Source organism: Oncorhynchus gorbuscha, linkage group LG18, assembly GCF_021184085.1.
Source record: "Oncorhynchus gorbuscha isolate QuinsamMale2020 ecotype Even-year linkage group LG18, OgorEven_v1.0, whole genome shotgun sequence".
Taxonomy (NCBI): domain Eukaryota; kingdom Metazoa; phylum Chordata; class Actinopteri; order Salmoniformes; family Salmonidae; genus Oncorhynchus; species Oncorhynchus gorbuscha.
In genome coordinates, this window is record NC_060190.1 from 52138723 (window position 1) to 52162999 (window position 24277).

At 42.1% G+C, this 24277-nt stretch overlaps 2 protein-coding genes across 7 annotated transcripts in view; both read left to right on the forward strand.

Moving 5' to 3' along the window:
* Nucleotides 1–719: 719 nt before the first annotated feature.
* LOC124003720 (Parkinson disease protein 7 homolog) lies at nucleotides 720–8557 on the forward strand. Its single transcript, XM_046312265.1, has 6 exons — nucleotides 720–878; nucleotides 1475–1576; nucleotides 1777–1836; nucleotides 2309–2378; nucleotides 3585–3671; nucleotides 8058–8557. The coding sequence occupies exons 1-6, from the start codon at nucleotides 789–791 to the stop codon at nucleotides 8216–8218; spliced, it is 570 nt and encodes a 189-aa protein (XP_046168221.1). The 5' UTR covers nucleotides 720–788; the 3' UTR covers nucleotides 8219–8557.
* A 402-nt stretch (nucleotides 8558–8959) lies between these two features.
* kcnab2a (potassium voltage-gated channel subfamily A regulatory beta subunit 2a) overlaps nucleotides 8960–24277 on the forward strand; it is a 137282-nt gene continuing 121964 nt past the window's right edge. For 5 of the 6 annotated variants that reach the window (XM_046310250.1, XM_046310248.1, XM_046310253.1 and 2 more), the window contains exon 1: nucleotides 8983–9119. The gene's annotated coding sequence lies outside the window, so the exon portion shown is untranslated. Of the gene's footprint in view, nucleotides 9120–24277 lie in introns of all 6 variants that reach the window. The other variant, XM_046310251.1, reaches the window with a different exon arrangement.

Sequence of the window (24277 nt, forward strand, 5' to 3'; positions counted from 1 at the left end):
TCTGTTGTTTCACTGGGATCTTGTTCTTCGCACAAATGTGAAAGTGAATCTCTGCGGCAGAATGCACAGTTGCACATTAAACTGGGAAGAGTGTCGGCACACTAAAGCCCCAGACATTAAATCTGGGATTTACACTGGAAAATAATTCCCTGAGGTTCCTTAAGAGATGTCTTCTTCAATTGAGAGGGATTTGATGCAGAAGTTCTTCGACCGAGCTTCAAGTTTTTAGTTACCTTCATTTCCTCATTTCAGAAAATCTTGAGAAAATCACATATTAGTTTGAACTAGTTTTCTTTCAGATCTTTTAACCACTGTATAATAAACATTAGGGTTTTAAATAATGTATTTCATAATATAAACCTCAATTGCATTTATGTTTGGGCAAACACATGCTCGAAATTGATGGCTTGTTTTATAAACACCTATATTTACAGTAGTTTTATTGACAATTTATGGGTGAATGCCTCCCCCTGGTGGATATACTTGAACCTACCAGTGCAGATATGTTGCATTTTAAAGTGAATTATGTTGCATCATATCTAAATCAAAATGTATTATCGTATACTCCGCATAATAAATTACGTAGGACTACAAATATGCTACGGTGTATAGAAATGGTCTTATAAATTCTGTGATATTCTTTGATAAATTCATCCAAGCGTATTGTTTGTCACCACAGCGAATCCGTAGCTGTAACTTACGTGTATGAGTGTTCCTGCCAAGATAAAAGTCCCCTCACAAACAGTTGGTTTCCTGTTGCTGACAGTCACACACCCACTCTCTCAAGAATGGCAGGGAAAACGGCATTAGTAATCCTCTCTAAAGGTGCAGAAGAGATGGAAACAGTTATACCTGTGGACGTAATGCGTAGAGCTGGGGTTAGTAAACTTATCAAGTTAGCTAAATGGGTTGCGCACACTAAACACTGATATAGTTAAGTTGAGATTGTGCTAACGCTGGCTGGCTCAATTTAGCTTGCTAAAAGCTGCTTTTTAATTAGCTAGTATTTTAGCAGATATTTTATTTACCAAGCCACAGTCAAGTTGAAGCTGCAGTCCAAGTTCGACACGCATACATATCTCCTTTTTTGTTGCACTAAGTAGCTAACGTTACCTACCTTGCTAGAATACAGCTATAACACGTCTAGCAAGCTAACTTTATGTTGTACTACTTAACTATTATCTACCTTAGCTGGCCAAATATAACAGACATGATGAACAACGGCAGTTGTATCCATGGTTAGTTAGCTAATGTGTTGTCATTGTGTTAGCTAGCTAGCTAGTGTGTTGGCACATTCCAAACATGTAAGGTGAGTAAAAGGCCACTGCAAATGTCAACGGTGACTGCACTGTAACTACTGTAGGATAGGAAAAGTCCCATACTCCTTTGATTATTGGGAATTTATGGTTAAGGGGCAATGTCTGCTGATGGTCATTGAAGTAGTTGTGCTTTTGTTTGTGTCCACATCCTGCAGATTGCTGTGATGTTGGCAGGGTTAACGGGCAAAGAGCCTGTGCAGTGCAGCAGAGATGTCTACCTTGTTCCTGATGCCAGCCTGGAGGATGCCCGCAAGCAGGTCAGGTCCTGCCTCCAGACCCTGCAGTCATATTAGTCTACACAGCATGCTGTTCTCTGACTGCATAATGTTTACAATGCATTCTGAATCAAATGTTTTCCCACTTTAAAACTTTATTCATTGATTTAATGTACAAGGTTGATGCATCGGAAATTGGTACTATAAATGTGTTATCCGTGACCTTGTATCTTTTGATGCAGGGTCCGTATGATGTGGTTTTTCTGCCAGGGGGAGCTCTCGGTGCCCAGCACCTGTCAGAGGTAGGGATGCCGTTAATGTTTGGCATTCATTGCAAAAACTTTTAGCCGCATATTAATCTCTCCTGTGTGTCCCTAGCATTGGCAATATAATGTTGCAGGTAGATACTGTAACATTTGTCTCTTCATGTTTTGGTTAAAAAACAATAAATATATTTTCATGAACTCTTTTTCCTAAATTTTAAATATAATTTAATTTGTATGCTCTTGAGATTATTCTTGTTTATAAAAACAAGCAAATATATAGTGACTATATGATGCTTAATTAATGTTATGGTTTTAGCCCTTACAACTACAAGCTCTGAAAGTTGTTTCTCAATAACTTTAAATTGATTTTCAATCTTGCTGGAAACATTGACTCATCTATTGCCCTCAATATTTATCAGACTGTCCACTTACTGAAAACTCAGTGTTATAACACACATTCTGTATAGTGACTCAACTCTCTGTATGTGGCCTCCATGTTCTCTTGTAGTCGCCTGCTGTGAAAGAGGTGTTGAAGGACCAGGAGGACAGGAAAGGGCTGATTGCTGCCATCTGTGCAGGTACTGTTCCTTCTGCGAGAATGTACAAATCCACCTCTAGATTATGGCTCACACACTCTAGGATGTATCTGTGCCAATGACCACAGCTGGGGCAAGATTGCTTAGATTTAATCTCGAGTTAAATATGTAACCAGTGATTTCTGTCAGACAGGGAGTGTAGTATAAGGCTGTCACCTTTCCGTTATTAGTAAGCAGGAAATCAATACACAATGAGATTATGATAGAACGAGATATTAGTGCCACTGACAAAGCCCACTACCTCGGAGATTTTCTGCCTGCCTGTGCTGATGAAGGGCACTGAAAGGATGTTGTCAGAGCAGAGTAAAGGGCATCCTAGAAAACATCTGTTCCCACAGGAATATATAATGATCCTGCCAAATGGATGACCAGCAGCAGTGTCACATTGTGCTCTGCTTAAGTGAAAATAATGCTTTCTATTTCTAGTGTGAAAAGTGCTTTACTCAATTACTCCATGTATAGCAGGTAATGTCATAGACCCTCGGGTCTCCCATTTCATACTCCTCTTTCTAAAAGTGAAAAGACTAGAAGACTATAAGTTTGTGCATAATAATCTTCATTGTCATCTGAGAGAGGGATGCACTGCCTCCTGCTGTCCCAGCCCTGGCCAGGCACTCTCTCTGGAGACGGCCGTTTGTACAGCCTGGTGTCCTCAGAACGGAGCGGAGGCAGGAATGTAACAGGAGGAGCAGGGCTCTACTTAACTGGCAGGCACCTGCTCTGCCTTCCAGAGAGGAGTCTAATCTTTAGACTGCATGGGAAGGCAGCCAAGGACCATGATCAATAGCTTTCTATTTATTAAGTCGGAGGATGAGCTTACTGCAGTGCTAGGACATTGCCAATGTTAATGCAGCAGACACAAACTCCATTATTTTTAGTCTGTTTTCTCCCTTCCTCTAAATATGGTGTGCAGAGGTGGATTGAAACCGTATACGCTATGTGGTTAATTTTAGATCCTATTTTATGGTAGTGTGATGTCTATTAATGAGTCTGGCTTTTAGTTGGGATGTCACCTCAATGTAACATGCAAACAAAGGTTAAGGTGTATTGATTGTGACACCTCTGGGTTTTTGAGAAGGAATAATTTGACACATTTTGTTGTCCAGTGAGTGCCATGTCTGTTTTGAACAGTTTGAATTGAATACAGAGACAGATATTGGTCTAACTCCTGTTCCCTCCTCACCTCAGGTCCCACGGCGCTCCTGGCACACGGTATTGCCTATGGCAGCACAGTCACCACCCACCCTGGTGCCAAGGACAAAATGATGACTGGTGGTAAAGCTACACAAACCGCCTGGCTGTCACAGGGCTAAGGTTCAGGTTAGGGTTGCAAATGGCCAGAACCTTTCTGGGAAATTCCGGAAATTTTCCATGGGTAGTTAAGCCTAGGAATTTGGAATTTTGCTTAAATTCATTAAAAAAAGTTATCTTATAACAGTGAACCTTGTGTATCCCACAAAAAAAGGCAATTCTAGATCTTGTGGCATATTTTGGTGAAACTATCCTGAATTCGATGGAATTGCAACCCTCGCATGTGCAGTGCCGTCACGTGTGCAGTGCACTCTTCCGTCACGTGTGCAGTGCACTCTTCCGTCACGTGTGCAGTGCACTCTTCCGTCACGTGTGCAGTGCACTCTTCCGTCACGTGTGCAGTGCACTCTTCCGTCACGTGTGCAGTGCACTCTTCCGTCACGTGTGCAGTGCACTCACGTGTGCAGTGCACTCTTCCGTCACGTGTGCAGCACTCTTCCGTCACGTGCAGTGCACTCTTCCGTCACGTGTGCAGTGCACTCTTTCCGTGTGCAGTGCACTCTTCCGTCACGTGTGCAGTGCACTCTTCCGTCACGTGTGCAGTGCACTCTTCCGTCACGTGTGCAGTGCACTCTTCCGTCACGTGTGCAGTGCACTCTTCCGTCACGTGTGCAGTGCACTCTTTCCAGTGCACTCTTCACGTGTGCAGTGCACTCTTCCGTCACGTGTGCAGTGCACTCTTCCGTCACGTGTGCAGTGCACTCTTCCGTCACGTGTGCAGTGCACTCTTCCGTCACGTGTGCAGTGCACTCTTCCGTCACGTGTGCAGTGCACTCTTCCGTCACGTGTGCAGTGCACTCTTCCGTCACGTGTGCAGTGCACTCTTCTTCCGTCACGTGTGCAGTGCACTCTTCCGTCACGTGTGCAGTGCACTCTTCCGTCACGTGTGCAGTGCACTCTTCCGTCACGTGCACTCTTCCGTCACGTGTGCAGTGCACTCTTCCGTCACGTGTGCAGTGCACTCTTCCGTCACGTGTGCAGTGCACTCTTCCGTCACGTGTGCAGTGCACTCTTCCGTCACGTGTGCAGTGCACTCTTCCGTCACGTGTGCAGTGCACTCTTCCGTCACGTGTGCAGTGCACTCTTCCGTCACGTGCAGTGCACTCTTTCCGCACTCTTCACGTGTGCAGTGCACTCTTCCGTCACGTGTGCAGTGCACTCTTCCGTCACGTGTGCAGTGCACTCTTCAGTGCACGTGTGCAGTGCACTCTTCCGTCACGTGTGCAGTGCACTCTTCCGTCACGTGTGCAGTGCACTCTTCCGTCACGTGCACTCTTGCAGTGCACTCTTCCGTCACGTGTGCAGTGCACTCTTCCGTCACGTGTGCAGTGCACTCTTCCGTCACGTGTGCAGTGCACTCTTCCGTCACGTGTGCAGTGCACTCTTCCGTCACGTGTGCAGTGCACTCTTCCGTCACGTGTGCAGTGCACTCTTCCGTCACGTGTGCAGTGCACTCTTCCGTCACGTGTGCAGTGCACTCTTCCGTCACGTGTGCAGTGCACTCTTCCGTCACGTGTGCAGTGCACTCTTCCGTCACGTGTGCAGTGCACTCTTCCGTCACGTGTGCAGTGCACTCTTCCGTCACGTGTGCAGTGCACTCTTCCGTCACGTGTGCAGTGCACTCTTCCGTCACGTGTGCAGTGTCTGAGCAAAGGACTACATGCTTTCTGGTAAGTTTTGATCACAATACTGGATGGGGTGAAAATATTTTATGACATTATTTTTTGTTAACTAGTAAATAGTAGCCTACAGCAACGTGTGTTTAAATCCTTTCTAACTTGTTAACAATTCCTGCTAGTTTTTGCTACAATGTGGGTTTTTAGCTTGCAATTCAATTCATAAACATTTATCTTACAAAGGAGCTGTTTAATCTAACTGCTTAACTATTTATCTGTACATGGAATTGTATTTGTTTTTTTTACAAAAGAAAATCTCAATCTTTACAGGAAAATGCCACGGGCACTGCACTATCTGATGTGTGGAGACATTTCACTGCAGCTCATGTAGAAGGAAAAGCTGTGTACATTTGCAAATACTGTGCCAAATCATATGTGAATGCAACAAAGATGCAGAATCATCTGGCAAAGTGCATAAAGTTCCCTCCGTGCTCACAACAAGCAAACTCTGACAAAAGTCCCTTTACTTCTAGTTGAGGTGAAAATGATGAATCAGACACCTTTATCGATAGCAACGGCTAATGGTCCTCCTGGAATCAGATTTTGTTTTGTTGACACAATGGCGGAACGTAGTCAGATGAATGCTGGTGAATGTCTTGCTTGAGCTGTGTATACAACTGGTTCACCTCTGCTCACAGCCGATGTGTATTGGAAGAGATTTCTGAATGTTCTTCACCTAGCATACACCCCTCATTCAACCAGACATACTTTATCTACTTATTTGCTGGAGTTCAAGTGGAGGTCAAGCAAATCATAGAGAAAGCAGACTGTATTGCAATAATCTCTGATGGATGGTTGAATGTTCATGGGCAAGGAATAATTAACTACATCATCTCCACCCCTCAACCAGTATTCTACAAGCGCACAGACACAAGGGACAACAGACACACCATTCTCTACATTGCAGATGAGCTGAAGGCAGTCATCAATGACCTTGGACCACAGAAGGTATTAACACTGACAGACAATGCAGCGAGCATGAAGGCTGCTTGGTCTAAAGTGGAGGAGTCCTACTCTCACATCACACCCATTGGCTGTGCTGCTCATGCATTGAATCTGCTCCTCAAGGATATGGCACTGAAAACAATGGATGCACTCTACAAGAGCCAAGGAAATGGTTAGGTATGTGAAGGGTCATTAAGTTATAGCAACAATCTACCTCACCAAGCAAAGTGAGAAGAATAAGAGCACCACATTGAAGCTGCCCAGCAACACCCGTTGGGGTGGTGATGTCATCATGTTTGACTACTGCAGGGGAAGGAGTCTCCAATAAATGGCCACATCACAGTCTGACGATATGGACAGCCCCATCAAGAGGATCCTCCTGGATGATGTATTTTGGGAGAGAGTGGTAAGCCTGAAACTCTTAACCTATAGCAGTAGCCATTGCATGGATTGAGGGAGACAATCCAATCCTGTCTGATGTTCAGACTCTGCTTGCAGATGTAAGAGAAGAAATCCGTACTGCCCTGCCCACTTCACTGTTGCTCCAAGCAGAGGAAACTGCAGTTCTGAAATATATCAAAAGCGTGAAGAGTTCTGCCTGAAGCCCATACACGCTGCAGCATACATGTTGGACCCCATGTGTGCTGGCAAGAGCATCCTGTCTGGTGCAACGATCAACAAGGCATATGGTGTCATCACTACTGTGTCTCGCCACTTTGACCTGGATGAGGGCAAGGTTCTTGGCAGTCTGACGAAGTACACTTCCAAGCAAGGGCTTTCGATGGAGATGCTTTGTCAGTCGTGCCAGCGTATCATCAGGACTTTGGATCTGACGCTCTTTCCCCTGTTGCCTCCATCCTCCAAATACCACCAACATCCGCTGCCTCAGAGCACAACTGGTCCTTGTTTGGGAACACACATCAAAGCATGCAACAGGCTGACCAATACGAGGGTTGAACAATTGGTGGCCATCTGGGCAAATCTGAAGCTTTTTGAGCTCGACAACAAGCCATCAACAAGGTTTGAAAGTGACCGTGAAGATGGGGCCTCAGATTCTGATGTTCAAGAGGTGGACATTGAGGTCCAGGGAGAATAGATGGAAGCCTCAGAGGAAGACAACCAAAGCTTTAGTTTCTAGATCATTATACAGATGTATTTTGAAAACATATTTGGGAGATGCGATAGATCATTGGGGATCATTCAATATTCCCTTTATTTTGTTCTGTGAAATCCTCCCATGTGAAGAGTGAACTCATTTAAATAAAGTTAAATTTAACTAAAATGTTTTTCTTAATTTCTGTTGGAAATAATTTGCAATTGTATACTTAGAAACAATCCTTTTACCTTAATGTCTCCATATGATATTGTAAATATCAGGCTGTGTGGCAGAAAATGCAGCACAAGATCCCAAGTACTACTGAACAGTGGTGACAAACGATTGTGGTCCTTTGTGTCCAGCAGAGGGTGCTGTAACAATTTTCTTACTTTATGATAGTCATCAATACAAGGTCATTATGCACCAGCATTTGATCAGATTCAATCAGTAAACACTAACATAAATAATTCAAAGAAAGACTGCATATACACAAGTTAAATTACGTAATAAATGCAAGAAGGTTAAACCAATGAATAACTTGATTTGAACAAGTGGTACTAAATAATCCCCATTTGCAGAGTATTACACAATGGTGTTTCTCTCTCTTCACCACTGTTCCTCTCCACTCCCTAGGCCACTACAAGTATTCTGATGCTCGAGTCCAGAAGGATGGCCATCTGATTACCAGCCGCGGGCCAGGAACCAGCTTTGAGTTTGCCCTGGCCATTGTAGAGGAGCTCATGGGGGCTGAAGTTGCTGCTACTGTCAAAGCACCCCTGGTTCTGAAAGACTGAGTGGGGTTGAGCCTTTCAAACTAAAGCACTGTCAACTAAACCCTAAGTACTCTGCACTGTTCATCATGGTACAAATGCCAATTATTGTGAACAAAGAATAATTATTTACAGGATAATGTGCAATAGTAAGAACATGCATTTTTATTATTCTCTTCTATCCTTCCCTGGGACATGTTGCCCCTGCACTTTAAGCATCAGTGATTTGGGATTGTTATTGCTTTTGTATAGGAATATCACCAATGTTAAATTGTATTGATTTAAATATCAAATATATTGCTGTCTTCACTGTCCAAAAGCACTGATGTAGCTTCATCATTAAAGTCCACTGAGCCCCCTTCAGACTCTCGGTACAGTGACGGTATGTGTATATTTATAACAATGACACTGGAGGTAATATGAGAGTATGCATTCGACACGAGTCAGAAATAACAAGAGCAGTAGTTACTGCCCTTCGCTTTCGTTAGAATTATCATCAAGCCATCAACAATGTAGCCGCAGCATGAAATCAAAGTTATATTTGTGTTTCATCACACAAATAAATGGCTACCGATCAGGTTATGGCTGAATAATCTTACTGAATCGACAGTGCTGCAGGCGAAACAACAGATATGACTGATTGCAGTAAAATGGATTACGAAACAGGTGGGCGTGGGAAGCCTAGCTGCTAAATTGATTGACAACGAGTATAGCCAATGAAAAGCTTTACATGGTGGTGTGTAAATAGCCAATGAAAGCATTGCCCCAAATAAACCGGAGTGGGTCTGTAGCAGCGCATGGTGAGTGTCAACGCGGTAAAAACAAAGGGCTGGTGGTTCAGCATGATGAGCAGAGGATTTTAAACTAAATACAAAGGTAAACGCTAACTAATTGACGAGCAGAGGATTTTTGACAAAATACAAAGGTAAATGCACTACTGTATACGGTACCAAATCACGTTGTCGCTGTGCAATGTCACGAATGTTGTAATGTAGTATTGTTCACTCAGCCATTTCAACCAGTTAACCTCCAGAATACACGTTCTCAAGCAAATTAGTGGGCTAGTTAGCTAGCCAGCCAACTCGATGCTGGATAAACTAGTAGTTGTCTACAATGTAATATTGTATTAATTAACTAACAGCAATTTAACATTGTAAATCGGTATACAAAACATTACTTGTGCTTTGACTCGGGGTGTTTCGCTAGTCAGCTACAGAACAGTGACGTTATGTGCCACCACGACACGCTTTACAAAATAATAACTGCACGAGAGATTGGCATAAGGTTACACAAAATCTCTTTTAATGGATGCCTTTTTGATTTTGGGTCCGTACGGTAATCGCAGTCAACTAGTGATTGATTTTTCAATGCAAACGTGACCGCTCACGAAGCAGAGCCTTGTATGCCATTATGGGTTGTCTTGAGTCGGAACCAAAGTCTTCAGATTCACTTTGTAGAATCAATATTTTTTTTCACCGAGATAATATTTGTTTTATATTGAATATATTCGGTTTTCCCTCGTCGATAGTTATTCAATTAAGCATGCCATGACTGAATATTGTATATTCTGAATCGGGGATCGATGGAGAACTACAAACACCTTAAAACAAAATCATAGGCATTAATATGGAATAGGTCCCCCTTGACTTCTACAACAGCCTCCACTAATGGGATGGCTGTCCACTCGATGTTGGAACATTGCCATGGGGACTTGCTTCCATTCAGCCACAAGAATTAGAGGTCGGGCGCTGCTTTATTTTATTTATATATTTAACTAGGCAAGTCAGTTAAGACATTCTTATTTACAATGATGGCCAATGGTGTGCCGCCCAATGGGACTCAAAATCACGGCCGGATGTGATGCAGCTGATGTTGGGCGATTTTAGGCCTGATTCGCAGTTGCCGTACCAATTCATCCCAAATGTGTTCGATTGAGTTAAATTCACGGCTCTGTGCAGGCCAGTCAAGTTCTTCCACACCGATCTCAACAAACCATTTCTGTATGGACCTCGCTTTGTGCACGGGGGCATTGTCATGCTGAAACAGGAAAGGGCTTCCCACAAACTGTTGCCACAAAGTTGGAAGCATAGAATTGTCTAGCATGTCATTGCATGAATTAAAGTTAGGATTTCCCTATACTGAAACTAATGGGCCTAGCACGAACCATGAAAAACGTCCACAGACCATTATCCACCAAACTTTATATTTGGCACTATGCATTGGGACAGTTAGCGTTCTCCTGGCATCCGTTCTTAACTGACTTAACCTAGTTAAATAAAGGTTAAATGTAAACTTTTTTTTTTAAACAAAAAATTGGTAAATTGTGATTCATCACTCCAGAGAACGCTTTTCCAATTGCGGTGAGCTTTACACCACTCCAGCATACGCTTGGCATTGCGTGTGGTGGTCTTAGGTTTGTGTGTGGCTGCTCGACCATGTGCTGACGTTGCTTCCAGGGGCAGTTTGGAGTGTTGCAACTGAAACAGACTATTTCTACACGCTTCAGCTCTCGGCGGTACCATTCTGTCAGCTTGTTTGGCCTACCACTCCGCAGCTGAGCTGTTTCTCCTATATGTTTCCACTTCACAATAACAGAACTTATAGTTGACCTGAAAAGCTCTAGCAGGGCAGAAATTTGAGGAACTAACTTGTTGGAAAGGTGCCACCCTATGATGGTGCCACATTGAATGTCACTGAGCTCTGCAGTAAGGCTATTCTACTGCTAATGTTTGTCTATGGAGATTACATGGCTTTGTGCTTGATTTTATACACATGTCAGCAAAAGGTGTGGCAGAAGTAGCTGAATCCACCAATTTGAAGAGGTGTCCACCTACATTTGTATATAATGTATAGAGGTTGACCGATTCCAAGCCTTTTTGGACACAGATTATGGCAGATTACATTGCAATCCACAAGGAGACTGCGTTGCAGGCTGACCCTGTTACGTGAGTGCAGCGTCAAAAGGACCTTGTGGCTGCAAGGAGCTAACATAAGTTGCTAGCTAGCATTAAACTTCGTATAAAAAAAACTTTACAATCACTAGTTAACTACACATGATATTACTAGGTTAACTAGCTTGTCCTGCGTTGCATATAACCAATGCAGTGCCTTTTAATTTATCATCGAATCACAGCCTACTTCAACTTCGCAAACGGGTGATTTAACAAAAGTGCATTGCAGAAAAAAGCACAATTTTTGCACAAATGTTTGCCTAAACATCAATGCCTTTCTTAATATCAATACATACACATATTTTTTTACAACTGCATATTTAGTTAAAAGAAATGCATGTTAGAAGGCAATATAAACTAGGGAAATTATCACTTCTCTTGAGTTCAGTGCAAGCAGAGTCAGGGTATTTGCAACAGTTTGGGCCGCCTGGCTCGTTGCAAACTGGGAACCAATTTGCCAGAATTTTACATAATTATGACATTGAAGGTTGTGCAATGTAACAGCACTATTTAGATTTAGGGTTGCCACCCATTTGCTAAAATACGGAATGGTTCTCTATTTCACTGAAAGAATACACGTCTTGTTTTTGAAATGATAGTTTCTGGATTTGACCATATTAATGACGTAAGGCTCGTATTTCTGTGTGTTTTATAATTAAGTCTATGATTTCATAGAGCAGTCTGAGCGGTGGTAGGCAGCAGCAGGCTCATGAGCATTAATTCAAACCACACTTTCCTGCATTTGCAAGCAGCTCTTAGCAGTGCTTGAAGCACAGAGCTGTTTATGACTTCAAGCCTATCAACCTCCGAGATTAGGCTGACAATACCATAGTGCCTATAAAAACATACAATAGTCAAAGTACAAATGGTATAGAGAGAAAGTCTGCGTCATTATTCCAATAAACTACAACCTAAAACTTAACGGGGAATATTGAACCACCAGCTTTCATATGTTCTCATGTTCTGAGCAAGGAATTTAAATGTTACGTGGCACATATTGCACTTTTACTTCTCCAACATGGTTATTTAAGCCAAATTGAACATGTTGCATTATTTATTTGAGACTAAATAGTTTTTATTTATGCATTATATTAAGTTGGAGTAAGTGTTCATTCAGTATTGTTGTAGTTGTCATTGTTTAGTTGTCGTGTGTGTATATGTGTATATATATATATGAATGAAAATTGGGATATTAATTGGTATCGGCTTTTTTGGTCCTACAATAATCGGTATCGGCATTGAAAAATCATAATTGGTCCACCTCTAAATTTCCAGTCAAACGTTTGGACACCTACACACCTTCCAAGGTTTATTTTTGCTATTTTATACATTGTAAAATAATAGTGAAGACATCAAAACTACAAACTAACACATGGAATCATGTAGTAACCAAAACAAAATCAAATATATAATTGAGATTCTTCAATGTAGCTACCCGTTGCCTTGATGATAGTTTTGCACACTTTTGGCATTCTCTCTAACTGCTTCATCAGGTAGTCAGCTGGGATGGTTTCAGTTAACAAGTGTGCCTTGTTAAAAGTTCATTTGTAGAATTTATTTAGTTCTTAATGCCTATGAGCCTAGTTGTGTTGTGACAAGGTATGGGTGGTATACAGAAGAGAGCCCTATTTGGTAAAAGACCCAAGTCCATATTATGGCAAGAACAGTTAAAATAAGCAAAGACAAACAAACAGTCCATCATTACTTTAAGACATGAAGGTTAGTTCTTGAAATTTTCCAGATTGACTTTCAAAGTTTCTTAAAGTGTAGTTGCAAAAACCATCAAGCTCTAATGAAACTGGCTCTCATGAGGACCACCACAGGAAAGGAAGACTCAGTGTTCATTAGTTAACTGCACCTCAGATTGCATCCCAAATAAATGCTTCAGAGTTCAAGTAACAGACACATTTCAACTGTTCAGAATGAATCAGGCCTTTGCGGTTGAATTCCTGCAAAGAAACCACTTCTAAAGGATACCAGTAATAAGACACTTGCTTGGGCCAAGAAACACATGCAATGGACATTAGACTGGTGGACATCTGTCCTTTTGGTCTGATTATTCCAAATCTGAGATTTTTTGTTTGTTCCAACCGCTGTTTTTGCAAGACGCCGAGTAAGTAAACGGATGATCTCTGCATGTGTGGTTCCCACCGTGAACCATCGACAAGGAGTTCTGTTGTAACCAGCATGGCTACAACAACATTTTTCAGCATTACACCATCTCATCTGGTTTGCACTTAGTGGGACTCATCATTTGATTTTCCACAGGACAATGACAAAAAAAAACACCTCCAGCCTATGTTAGGGCTATTTGACCAAGAAGGAGGGTGATGGCGTGCTGCATCAGATGACCTAGTCGCCACAATCACCCGACCTCAACCCAATTGAGATGGCTTGGGATGTGTTGGACTGCAGAGTGAAGGAAAAGCAGCCAACAAGTGCTCAGCATATGCGGGAACTCCTTCAAGACTGTTGGAAAAGCATTTCAGGTGAAGCTGGTTGAGAGAATACAGTGTGCAAAGGTTGTCTACTTTGAAAAATCTAAAATTTATTGTGATTTAACCCTTTTGGTTACCACATGATTCCAAATGTTATTTCATAGTTTTGATGTCTTCCCTATTATTATTCTACAATGTAGAAAATAAACAAAAAACAGTGTGTGAAACATCCCTTTTTCAGGACTGTCTTTCAAAGATAATTTGTAAAAATCCAAAGAACTATACATGTCTTCATTGTAAAGGGTTTAAACACTGTTTCCCATGCTTGTTCAGTGAACCATAAACAATTCATGAACATGCACCTGTGGAACGGTCGTTACGAAACTAACAGCTTACAGACGATAGGCAATTAAGGTCACAGTTATGAAAACTTAGGACACTAAAGAGGCCTTTCTACTGACTCTGTAAAACACCAAAAGAAAGATGCCCAGGGTTCCTGCTCATCTGCGTGAACGTGCCTTAGGCATGCTGCAAGGAGGCATGAGGACTGCAGACGTGGCCAGAGCAATAAATTGCAATGTCCGTACTGTGAGATGCCTAAGACAACGCGACAGGAGGGACAGCTGATTGTCCTCGCAGTGGCAGACCACGTGTAACACCTGCACAGGATTGGTACATGAGGAACATTACACCTGCAGGACAGGTACAGGATGGCAACAACTGCCCGAGTTACACCAGGAACACACAATCCCTCCATCAGTGCTCACACTGTCCGCAATAGGCTGAGAGAGGTTGGAATGAGGGCTTGTAAGCAATGAGTGTTACACTGAGGCCTGTACTCTGGAGCAGGATAGAGGTGGAGGCTCCATCATGGTCTTCGGCGGTGTGTCACAGCATCAACGGACTGAGCTTGTCACTGCAGGCAATCTCAACACTGTGGGTTACAGGGAAGACATCATCCTCCCTCATGTGGTAACCTTCCTGCAGGCTCATCCTGACATGACCCTCCAGCATAACAATGCCACCATGCACAGAACGAGCAGTATAGCGGATTTCTGCAAGACAGGAATGTCAGTGTTCTGCTTGCGACCCCCCTTGTTCACGGACACATTATTCAATTTCTGTTAGTCACATGTCTGTGGAACTTGTTCAGTTTGTCTCAGTTGTTGAGCAAACATGTTAAGTTTGCTGAAAATAAACACAATTGACAGTGATAGGACTTAAAATGTACATACAAACCTGGTCGCTTTTTCTTTTTTTTCTTTGAGTAAGGGAGCTCAGTGCTTTCTGTGGTGGGGCAAGCCAGCGGAAAATACAGTGACTGGCTCCGTGTTCTGTCACTCATGGGGACACTACGTCACCCCCAAGTTTAAGGGTAGATATCTAAAATTCTAGCCCCTTGGGTGCTGCCATAGTTACATTAGAAGTGCCCATCCAAGAAGGGCTCAAGGTCATTGACCACAGATAAAATGACCTCAAATCACATTATACCTACAGTAGCTTTGATTGAACGTCATACTTTCTAAATCTTAGCTAGCAGTAATCATAGACACAAACACCAATTTTCTAAGTCGCTCTGGATAAGAGCGTCTGCTAAATGACTTAAATGTAATGTAAATGTAAACTGTTGCGTGTGGAAAAACACAGCAGCATTGCGGTTCTTGACACACTCAAACTGGTGCGCCAGGCACCTACTACCATACCCCGTTCACAAACACTTAAATATTTTGTTTTGCCAATTCACCCTCTGAATGGCACACATACACACTCCATGTTTCAATTGTATCAAGGTTTAAACATCCTTATTTAACCTGTCCTCCCCTTCATCTACTCTGATGGAAGTAGATTTAACAGGTGTCTCTAGCGTTCACCTGGTCAGTCTGTCACGGTAAGAACTGGTGTTCCTGTTTTGTGCACTCAGTGTACATCTATACTATAGCATTACAAAATCATAGTGTGCTATAAGCCTATACATAAATGATGCTGTATGTTATTCAAGCTTAGCCTACTGTCGTATTCATGTCACTACGCAGTCATCCTCTTTGATAGCTTATTTCTGTCATGTTAACATTTAGGGCTGTACAGTAGAGCAATGGAGGCCTGTATGCCTTCCATTTTCTGGATGGGTTGTTGCGGGCCAGGGTGAAGTCACGCCGACTCATTGGTTAAATGATGCAATTATGGAAGTCCTCTATTTTAAGTAAGTAAATATATTTTGAAGATGGCTACATGAACATTGTGTGCAGGCTAACTCAAATGATCTGCCAAGGTAATATTAGCATAACAGCTAAACTGGGAATTTATCAGACTTACCAGTGATGAAATGATTGGAGCAGACCCTAGGTCATCCTCCAGATCTTGATGGGCAAAACCATTTTTCCCCTTCTCTTGTCTGACAGGTCTTGAGTCATATCTCCTTGGTGTTTCAGCCTTGTTAGAGCAGCCAAATACTGCACAGAAGTTGACTGGCAATGAGACATCTAGTTTTAGGCATTTTTATCATTCAGCTTGGGTTAATCACTGTGTCAATAATTGATGCAGTGGTCTTCCAATATATCTGCCACGAGGTGTTGTACGTCAACTGGCAACCCTCTGTTTGTCAATCCAGATATACATATATGAGAGCCAATTGGTTCCAGGTGAAGACTGTCTTCGTACAGAAATGCAGGGAAATGCAACTTTAACAGGGTAGTGAGTGAGCGGGTAAAATGAATGGGTGGGTTTATTTATATACAGTTGAAGTCAGTTTACATACACCTTAGCCAAATGCATTTAAACTAAGCTTTTCACAATTCCTGACATTTAATCTGAGTAAAAATTCCCTGAATTAGGTCTGTTAGGATCACCGATTATTCTGACATTTCACCTTCTTAAAATAAAGTGTAGAGAATTATTTCTTTCTTTCATCACATTCCCAGTAGGTCAGAAGTTTACATGCACTCAATTAGTATTTGGTAGCATTGCCTTTAAATGGTTTAACTTAGCTCCACAAGCTTCCCACAATAAGTTGGGTGCATTTTGGCCCATTCCTCCTGACAGAGCTGGTGTAACTGAGTCAGGTTTGTAGACCTCCTTGCTTGCACACACTTTCAGATCTGCCCACAAATTTTCTATAGGATTGAGGTCAGGGCTTTGTGATGGCCACTCCAATACCTTGACTTTGTTGTCCTTAAGCCATTTTTCCACAACTTTGGAAGTGTGCTTAGGGTCATTGTCCATTTGAAAGACTCATTTGCAACCAAGCTTTAACTTCCTGACTGATGTCTTGAGATGTAGCTTCAAAATAGATGGCATCATGTGGATATATTGAAGTGCACTAAGCCCTCCTGCAGCAAAGCACCCCCACAACATGATGCTGCCACCCTCTTGCTTCACGGTTGGGATGGTGTTCTGCGTCTTGCAAGCATCCCCCTTTTCCCTTCAAACACAACGATGGTCATTATGGCCAAACAGTTCTATTTTTGTTTCATCAGACCAGAGGATATTTCTCCAAAAAGTACAATCTTTGTCCCCATGTGCAGTTGCAATCCGTAGTCTGGCTTTTTTATGGCGGTTTTGGAGCAGTGGCTTCTTCCTTGCTGAGTGGCCTTTCAGCTTATGTCTATATAGGACTCGTTTTGCTGTGGATATAGATGCTTTTGTACCTGTTTCCTCCAGCATCTTCACAAAGTCCTTTGCTGTAGTCCTGGGATTGATTTACACTTTTCGCACAAGTACGTTCATCTCTAGGGGACAACGTGTCTCCTTCCTGAGCGGTATGACTGCTGTGTGGTCCCATGGTGTTTATACTTGCGTACTACTGTTTTTACAGATGAACATGGTACCTTCAGGCGTTTGGAAATTGCTCCCAAGGATGAAGCAGACTTGTGGAGGTCTTGGCTGATTTCTTTTGATTTTCCCATGATGTCAATCGAAGAGGCACTGAGTTTGAAGGGAGGCCTTGAAATACATCCACAGGAACACCTGCAATTGAATCAAATGTTGTATGTAAATTAGGCTATCAGAAGCTTCTAAAGCCATGACATAATTTTCTGAAATGTTCCAAGCTGTTTAAAGGCACAGCCAACTTAGTGTATGTAAACTACTGACACACTGGAATTGTGATACAGTGAATTGATCTGTCTGTAAACAATTGTTGGAAGAATGACTTGTCATGCACAAAGTAGGATTTCCTAACTGACTTGCCAAAACTATAGTTTGTTAATTAAAAACCTCTCATGGCTGCGATCCCTGTACAGGGATCAACATCAGGGGAAATTTCAGAGTGACAACTAAAAATACAACATCGTAACATTAAACATTCTTGAAAATGCAAGTGTCTTACATCCTTCAAAAGATTAGTCTTGGTAATCAACCTACATTTTCCTATTTAAAATAGCTATTACAGAGAACAAATACCATGCTTTTGTTTGAGAAGAGCAATCAACAACAAACATTTTCCGCCATGACAGTTTTTACACATTCACATCTGAAGGTAAAATGATGACTTAAATTCTGATATCTTGCTCTTATCTCTTCCTGAGGTTCCCAGTGATCAAATAAAGTGATGTTTTCTTTGATAAAAATCCATTTTTATAGCCTAAATCGAAACATTTTGTTAACCATTTGTGCCGTGAATTCCATCTCTATAGATTTTTTTTATTTTTACGGAGCATTGGACGCAATTACACACCGTAAACCATCTTTTATCTAGTCATGGTTGGTTTCAGTGCATTACTCTGGATGTTTGCAACACGGCCAAACGTCATAGTTTTTTTTTGCGGGGAGTATTGACCGAAATTAACTGATTTGAAGACTACGAGCAATTACTTCCTTGCGCACCAATAATTTTAGCGACGCTTCATTGATTGACTATTTCTGCCCTATGACCACTGATCTTCTTGAAATCTAGCTGGGTATTTTAGCCAATGAGCTGATATAAACGCCAGTATGTAATGGCTTTGGGTTGGACCACCATTCCTTGTTTGTAAATGCACGCGTAAGGAACTCCATTCTCACCTTGACTATCAGAGGACTTGCTGTCACTCTTGTTATGCGCAGCAGTATTTCGGAAAGTTGTATTTTCAACGATTTCATTGAAGATATCATGGCGAATAAATCAGGAAACACGAAGTCAAAGTCTAAAGTGATGAAAGTGAGATTTTTTTTGTTTGAGGAATCTTTGAGTGTTATGATTCAAACAGGAACTGAGGAGCTGTTTCTGCAAGGACAGTACGTACTTCTGGAGGGGTAAGTGATAATGCCGTTTTATGAAGTGTGTATATAATATATATATATATATATATATTTTTTTAAATCAATGGTGTGTGGGTGATATATATATATATTCCATGTCCAATATACACTGCTCAAAAAGTGAACAGTTAAACAACACAATGTAACTCTAAGTCAATCACACTTCTACGAAATCAAACTGTCCACTTAGGAAGCAGCACTGATTGACAATACATTTCACATGCTGTTGTGCAAATGGAATCGACAACAGGTGGAAATTATAGGCAATTAGCAAGACACCCTCAATAAAGGAGTGTTTCTGCAGGTGATGACCACAGACCACTTCTCAGTTCCTATGCTTCCTGGCTGATGTTTTGGTCACTTTTGAATGCTGGCGATGCTCTCACTCTAGTGGTAGCATGAGACTGAGTCTACAACCCACACAAGTGGCTCAGGTAGTGCAGCTCATCCAGGATGGCACATCAATGCGAGCTGTGGCAAGAAGGTTTGCTGTGTCTGTAAGCGTAGTGTCCAGAGCATGAAGGCTCTACCAGGAGACAGGCCAGTACATCAGGAGACGTGGAGGAGGCCGTAGGAGGGCAACAACCCAGTAGCAGGACCGCTACCACTGCCTTTGTGCAAGGAGGAGCAGGAGGAGCACTGCCAGAGCCCTGCAAAATGACCTCAGCAGGCCACAAATGTGCATGTGTCTGCTCAAACGGTCAGAAACAGACTCCATGAGGGTGGTATGAGGGTCCGACATCCACAGGTGGGGGTTGTGCTTACAGCCCAACACCGTGCAGGACGTTTGGCATTTGCCAGAGAACACCAAGATTGGCAAATTCGCCACTGGCGCCCTGTGCTCTTCGCAGGTTCACACTGAGCACATGTGACAGTCTGGAGACGCCGTGGAGAACGTTCTGCTGCCTGCAACATCCTCCAGCATGACTGGTTTGGCGGTGGGTCAGTCATGGTGTGGGGTGGCATTTCTTTGGGTGGCCGCACAGCCCTCCATGTGCTCGCCAGAGGTAGCCTGACTGCCATTAGGTACCGAGATGAGATCCTCAGACCCCTTGTGAGAACATATGCTGGTGTGGTTGGCCCTGGGTTCCTCCTAATGCTAGACCTCATGTGGCTGGAGTGTGTCAGCAGTTCCTGCAAGAGGAAGGCTTTGATGCTATGGACTGGCCCGCCCGTTCCCCAGACCTGAATCCAATTGAGCACATCTGGCACATCGTGTCTCGCTCCATCCACCAACGCCACGTTGCACCACAGACTGTCCAGGAGTTGGCAGATGCTTTAGTCCAGGTCTGGGAGGAGATCCCTCAGGAGACCATCTGCCACCTCATCAGGAGCATGCCCAGGCGTTGTAGGGAGGTCATACAGGCACGTGGAGGCCACACACACACTACTGAGCCTCATTTTGACTTGTTCTAAGGACATTACATCAAAGTTGGATCAGCCTGTAGTGTGGTTTTCCACTTTAATTTTGAGTGTGACTCCAAATGCAGACCTCCATGGGTTGATACATTTGATTTCCATTGATAATTTTTGACTTTTTTGTCAGCACATTTAATAAGAATATAAGAATATTTCATTCATTCAGATCTAGGATGTGTTATTTTAGTGTTCCCTTTATTTTTTTGAGCAGTGTATATATTCATTTTTTTTAAATTCAACTGGAATGGAGTAGAACAGCAAACACACATGGCCGCTGCTGCGCCTGCTACTCCTGCTACTCCTCTCCATTTCCATATGAAATAGCCATTGGGTGCTGTTCAGGGGAGGGCAGGCCCACAACAATGGCCGGAGTTGAATGGAACAGCACTTCACCTTGGTGACTGTTCCCTCTGCTCTATACAATACATATGTTTATTTTATGTGATGATAAAAGGCTCATACAATACAATTTAAAAAAATGTTTTCTTTCACAGTGATAGTGACTCTGACTGGGAGCCCCCGGTGCCAAGCTGCCCGTTTTACCTCCATTGGTGTTCATTACTGCAGGCATGACTGCCTCAGGGCCAAAAGGGCATAGCATGGAGGTGTCGTTGTGTTCTGTGTCACATGAGCTGCACCACTTCTTCAGCTTGCTATGGGACATGGCACAGGCAGCAAAATATTGTGTAGAGGACTTCCAAAGGGTGTACTGTTAAACATTTTAGTTTTTTTTGTTTTTTGTGTGTGTTTAGAATTGCTTTTTGATATGTTGTATATAGTTATTTGCACTAATGTATATAGTTATAGGTCATTTCACCAATTTGGCCACTTGGGTACATTTGGGCAACTTGTGTGGGACACCTGGGTGACTTTATGCTAAATGCCATTCCTGAAGTTATCAGTCTGAAACTTTGCACACCTACAGTTGCCCTTGTGTTATCCATCAAAATTATCTCCAGCATCCTATCTGACTGTGGCTATTTACATTTACATTTAAGTCATTTAGCAGACGCTCTTATCCATATGAAAGATGCTGCTACAACAATAAAAAAACAATGTATTTTCTAACACCAGATCTACTGTGTTATATTCTCCTACATTCAATTAACATTTCCACAAACTTAAAGAATGTTTCCTTTCAAATGATACCAAGAATATGCATATCCTTGCCTCTGGGGCTGAGCTACAGGCAGTTAGATTAGGGTATGTCTTCAGGTGGAAATTGAGAACCAGGGATGCAGCCATAAGGTTAACAAGAGATTTGTGGAGTGGTTGAAAAATAAGTTTTAATGACTCCAGCCCTTCCAACTTCAACTGTGTGTGTATATGTGCCCAGTTGGTAGTGAGGAGGGCAAACACTTAAATGCCTGTCAGGGACAGGAGCACAGATGGTGCCCAGAACACCCTTATGTCATTGCCTGGCTCTGATCCAGAGGAGAACATCCTAATACACTTCAGACTCTCACTCTGGACATACAGCGCATACTCACCTGGGAACTGTGATCATGTTAATAATGGAAAAGGGTTTGAAGAAGCCCAAGCTGCATTCCAGTGGTCCTTCAACTTCCAATGGAGAGACATGGCATTTATGCCCCCTAGTCTTCTGTCTGTGGGACCCTGCTGGGACATGTGACAAGGGTTGACGCGAGGTGGTACAGCTGGCACAGAAGCTGGAGAAATGTTACCCCTAGCCCGATACTGCCACACAGCTCCCCTGGGACTGTGATGGATGCGATTTTAACTTCACTACACTTTCTAGAGCAGCGGTCACCAACCAGTCGATCTCCAAAGCATGCCTAGACGATCGATAAATATTTCTGCAAAAAAAAACAATGATAAAGCTTTCTTTCTTTTAGTGGTAGGTGCACCCAATTTCAGGTGCCCTGCACATGTGGTAGGCAAACTGCCATTTTTAACCATTTCATGTGGCTGAAGGCACAAACTCTGCCTCCTCGGCGGGATCGGAGAGCATATCAAGTGCACTATTATGCCTTCCACTGGCCAATTGGATGGCTCAGATTAGAGGTCGACCGATTTTATGATTTTCAACACATTATTGTAGGACCTAAAAAAGATGATACCAATTTAATTGGCCGATTTTATATTGTAATTATTTTTTATATATAATGACCATTACACCAATACTGAATGAACACCTTTATAATAATATAATACATCAATAAAATCAATTTAGTCTCAAATAAATAATGAAACATTTTCATTTTGGTTTAAATAATGCAAAAACAAAGTGTTCGAGAAAGTAAAAGTGCAATATGTAAGAAAGCCAACGTTTAAGTTCCTTGCTCAGAACATGAGAACATATGAAATCTGGTGGTTCGTTTTAACATGAGTCTTCAATATTCCCAGGTAAGAAGTTTTAGGTTGTAGTTATTATAGGACTATTTCTCTCTCTACCATTTGCATTTCATATACCTTTAACTAATGGAAATTCTTATAGGAACTATAGTATTGCGAGCCTAATCTTGGGAGTTGATAGTCTAGTCATAAACAGCACAATGCTTGAAGCACAGCGAAGTGCTGCTGGCAAATGCAGGAGTGCTGTTTGAATGAATGCTATCAAATCATAGACTTAATTATAATATAACACAGAAATACGAGCCTTACGTAGTTAATATGGTCAAATCCGGAAACACTAATTTAGAAAACAAAACGTTTATTCTTTCAGTGAAATACGGAACCATTCCGTGTTTTATCTAATGGGTGGCATCCCTGAGTCTAAATATTGCTGTTACATTGCACAACCTTCAATGTTATGTCCATAATTATGTACAATTCTGTCAAATTAATTCAAGTCTTTGTTCGGAATAAATGGTCTTCACACAGTTCGCACCGAGCCAGGCAGCCCAAACTGCTGCATATACCCTGACTCTGCTTGCACATAACGCAAGAAGTGACACAATTTCCCTAGTTAAAAGAAATTCATTTTAGCAGGCAATATTAACTAAATATGCAAGTTTAAAAATGGGTATTGATTTTAAGGAAAGGCATTGATGTTTATAGTTAGGTACACGTTTTGTGCAACGATAGTGATTTTTTTCGCGAATGCGCTTGTTAAATCATCACCCATTTGGCGAAGTAGGCTATGATTCGATGATAAATTAACAGGCATCGATTATATGCAACGCAGGAAAAGCTAGATAAACTACTAATATCATCAACCATGTGTAGTTAACTAGTGATTATGTGAATATTGATTGTGTTTTATAAAGATAAGTTTAATGCTAGCTAGCTACTTAACTTGGCTCCTTGCGGCACTCATAACAGGTGGTCAGCCTGCCACGCAGTCTCCTCGCGGAGTGCAATGTAATCGGCCATAATCGGTGTCCATAAATGCTGATTATCGATTGCTATGAAAACTTGAAATCAGTACTAATTAATTGGCCATTCTGATTAATCGGTCAACCTCTAGCTCAGATTACCATGTCTGCAGTAACGTAGCAGGTATAATGGAAAGCTACAGCAAAGTTGATACTGTAAGGTTTTAAAACATTTAAAACTGACTAGAGACTTTCAACGAATACAACAAAGCACTTCTGTTTGAGTGAGTTCATGTTTAGTGCTGAGTAAGAACTTGTCAACACTTTGTATTAAACACTTTTATAAGCCATAAATGCACGTTCCTATTTCTACTCAGAGCTACAACAAGCACGGGCAGCCTTAATGAATGAGAAGGAAAGTGTATGGATAGGCTTGAGTTGGTGTTATTAGCGGCTTGGGTATTAATATCTAGGAATATTTCACTTTCTCTGTTCATAGGAGTAAGAGCTTTAATTTATGCATGACGCAGAAGTAATGCGGTGCGACTCGAGTTTTGTGATCAGTGTCCTTTTTTAGTCCGTGGAGGAAAGGGAGAGCAGAGGGGTGTTCAGTCTGCGGCTCTCTCCCACACCTGAGACTGACCACCAGATGCAGGCACCATCAGCCCAGTAAAATAAAAAGCTAATGATTTTAATGTATGCTCACTCAGCTGTGCTTCACAAGTAATACAACGGATCTTTTAGCGGTGCGATCATATAGCC

Excerpts from the sequence above, each read along its gene's own strand:
- LOC124003720 (XM_046312265.1), top strand. The coding sequence starts at position 789 with ATGGCAGGGAAAACGGCATTAGTAATCCTCTCTAAAGGTGCAGAAGAG. Across the intron at positions 879-1,474 it reads ACGTAATGCGTAGAGCTGGG|ATTGCTGTGATGTTGGCAGG; the intron begins GTTAGTAAACTT and ends CACATCCTGCAG. Across the intron at positions 2,379-3,584 it reads GATTGCTGCCATCTGTGCAG|GTCCCACGGCGCTCCTGGCA; the intron begins GTACTGTTCCTT and ends TCCTCACCTCAG.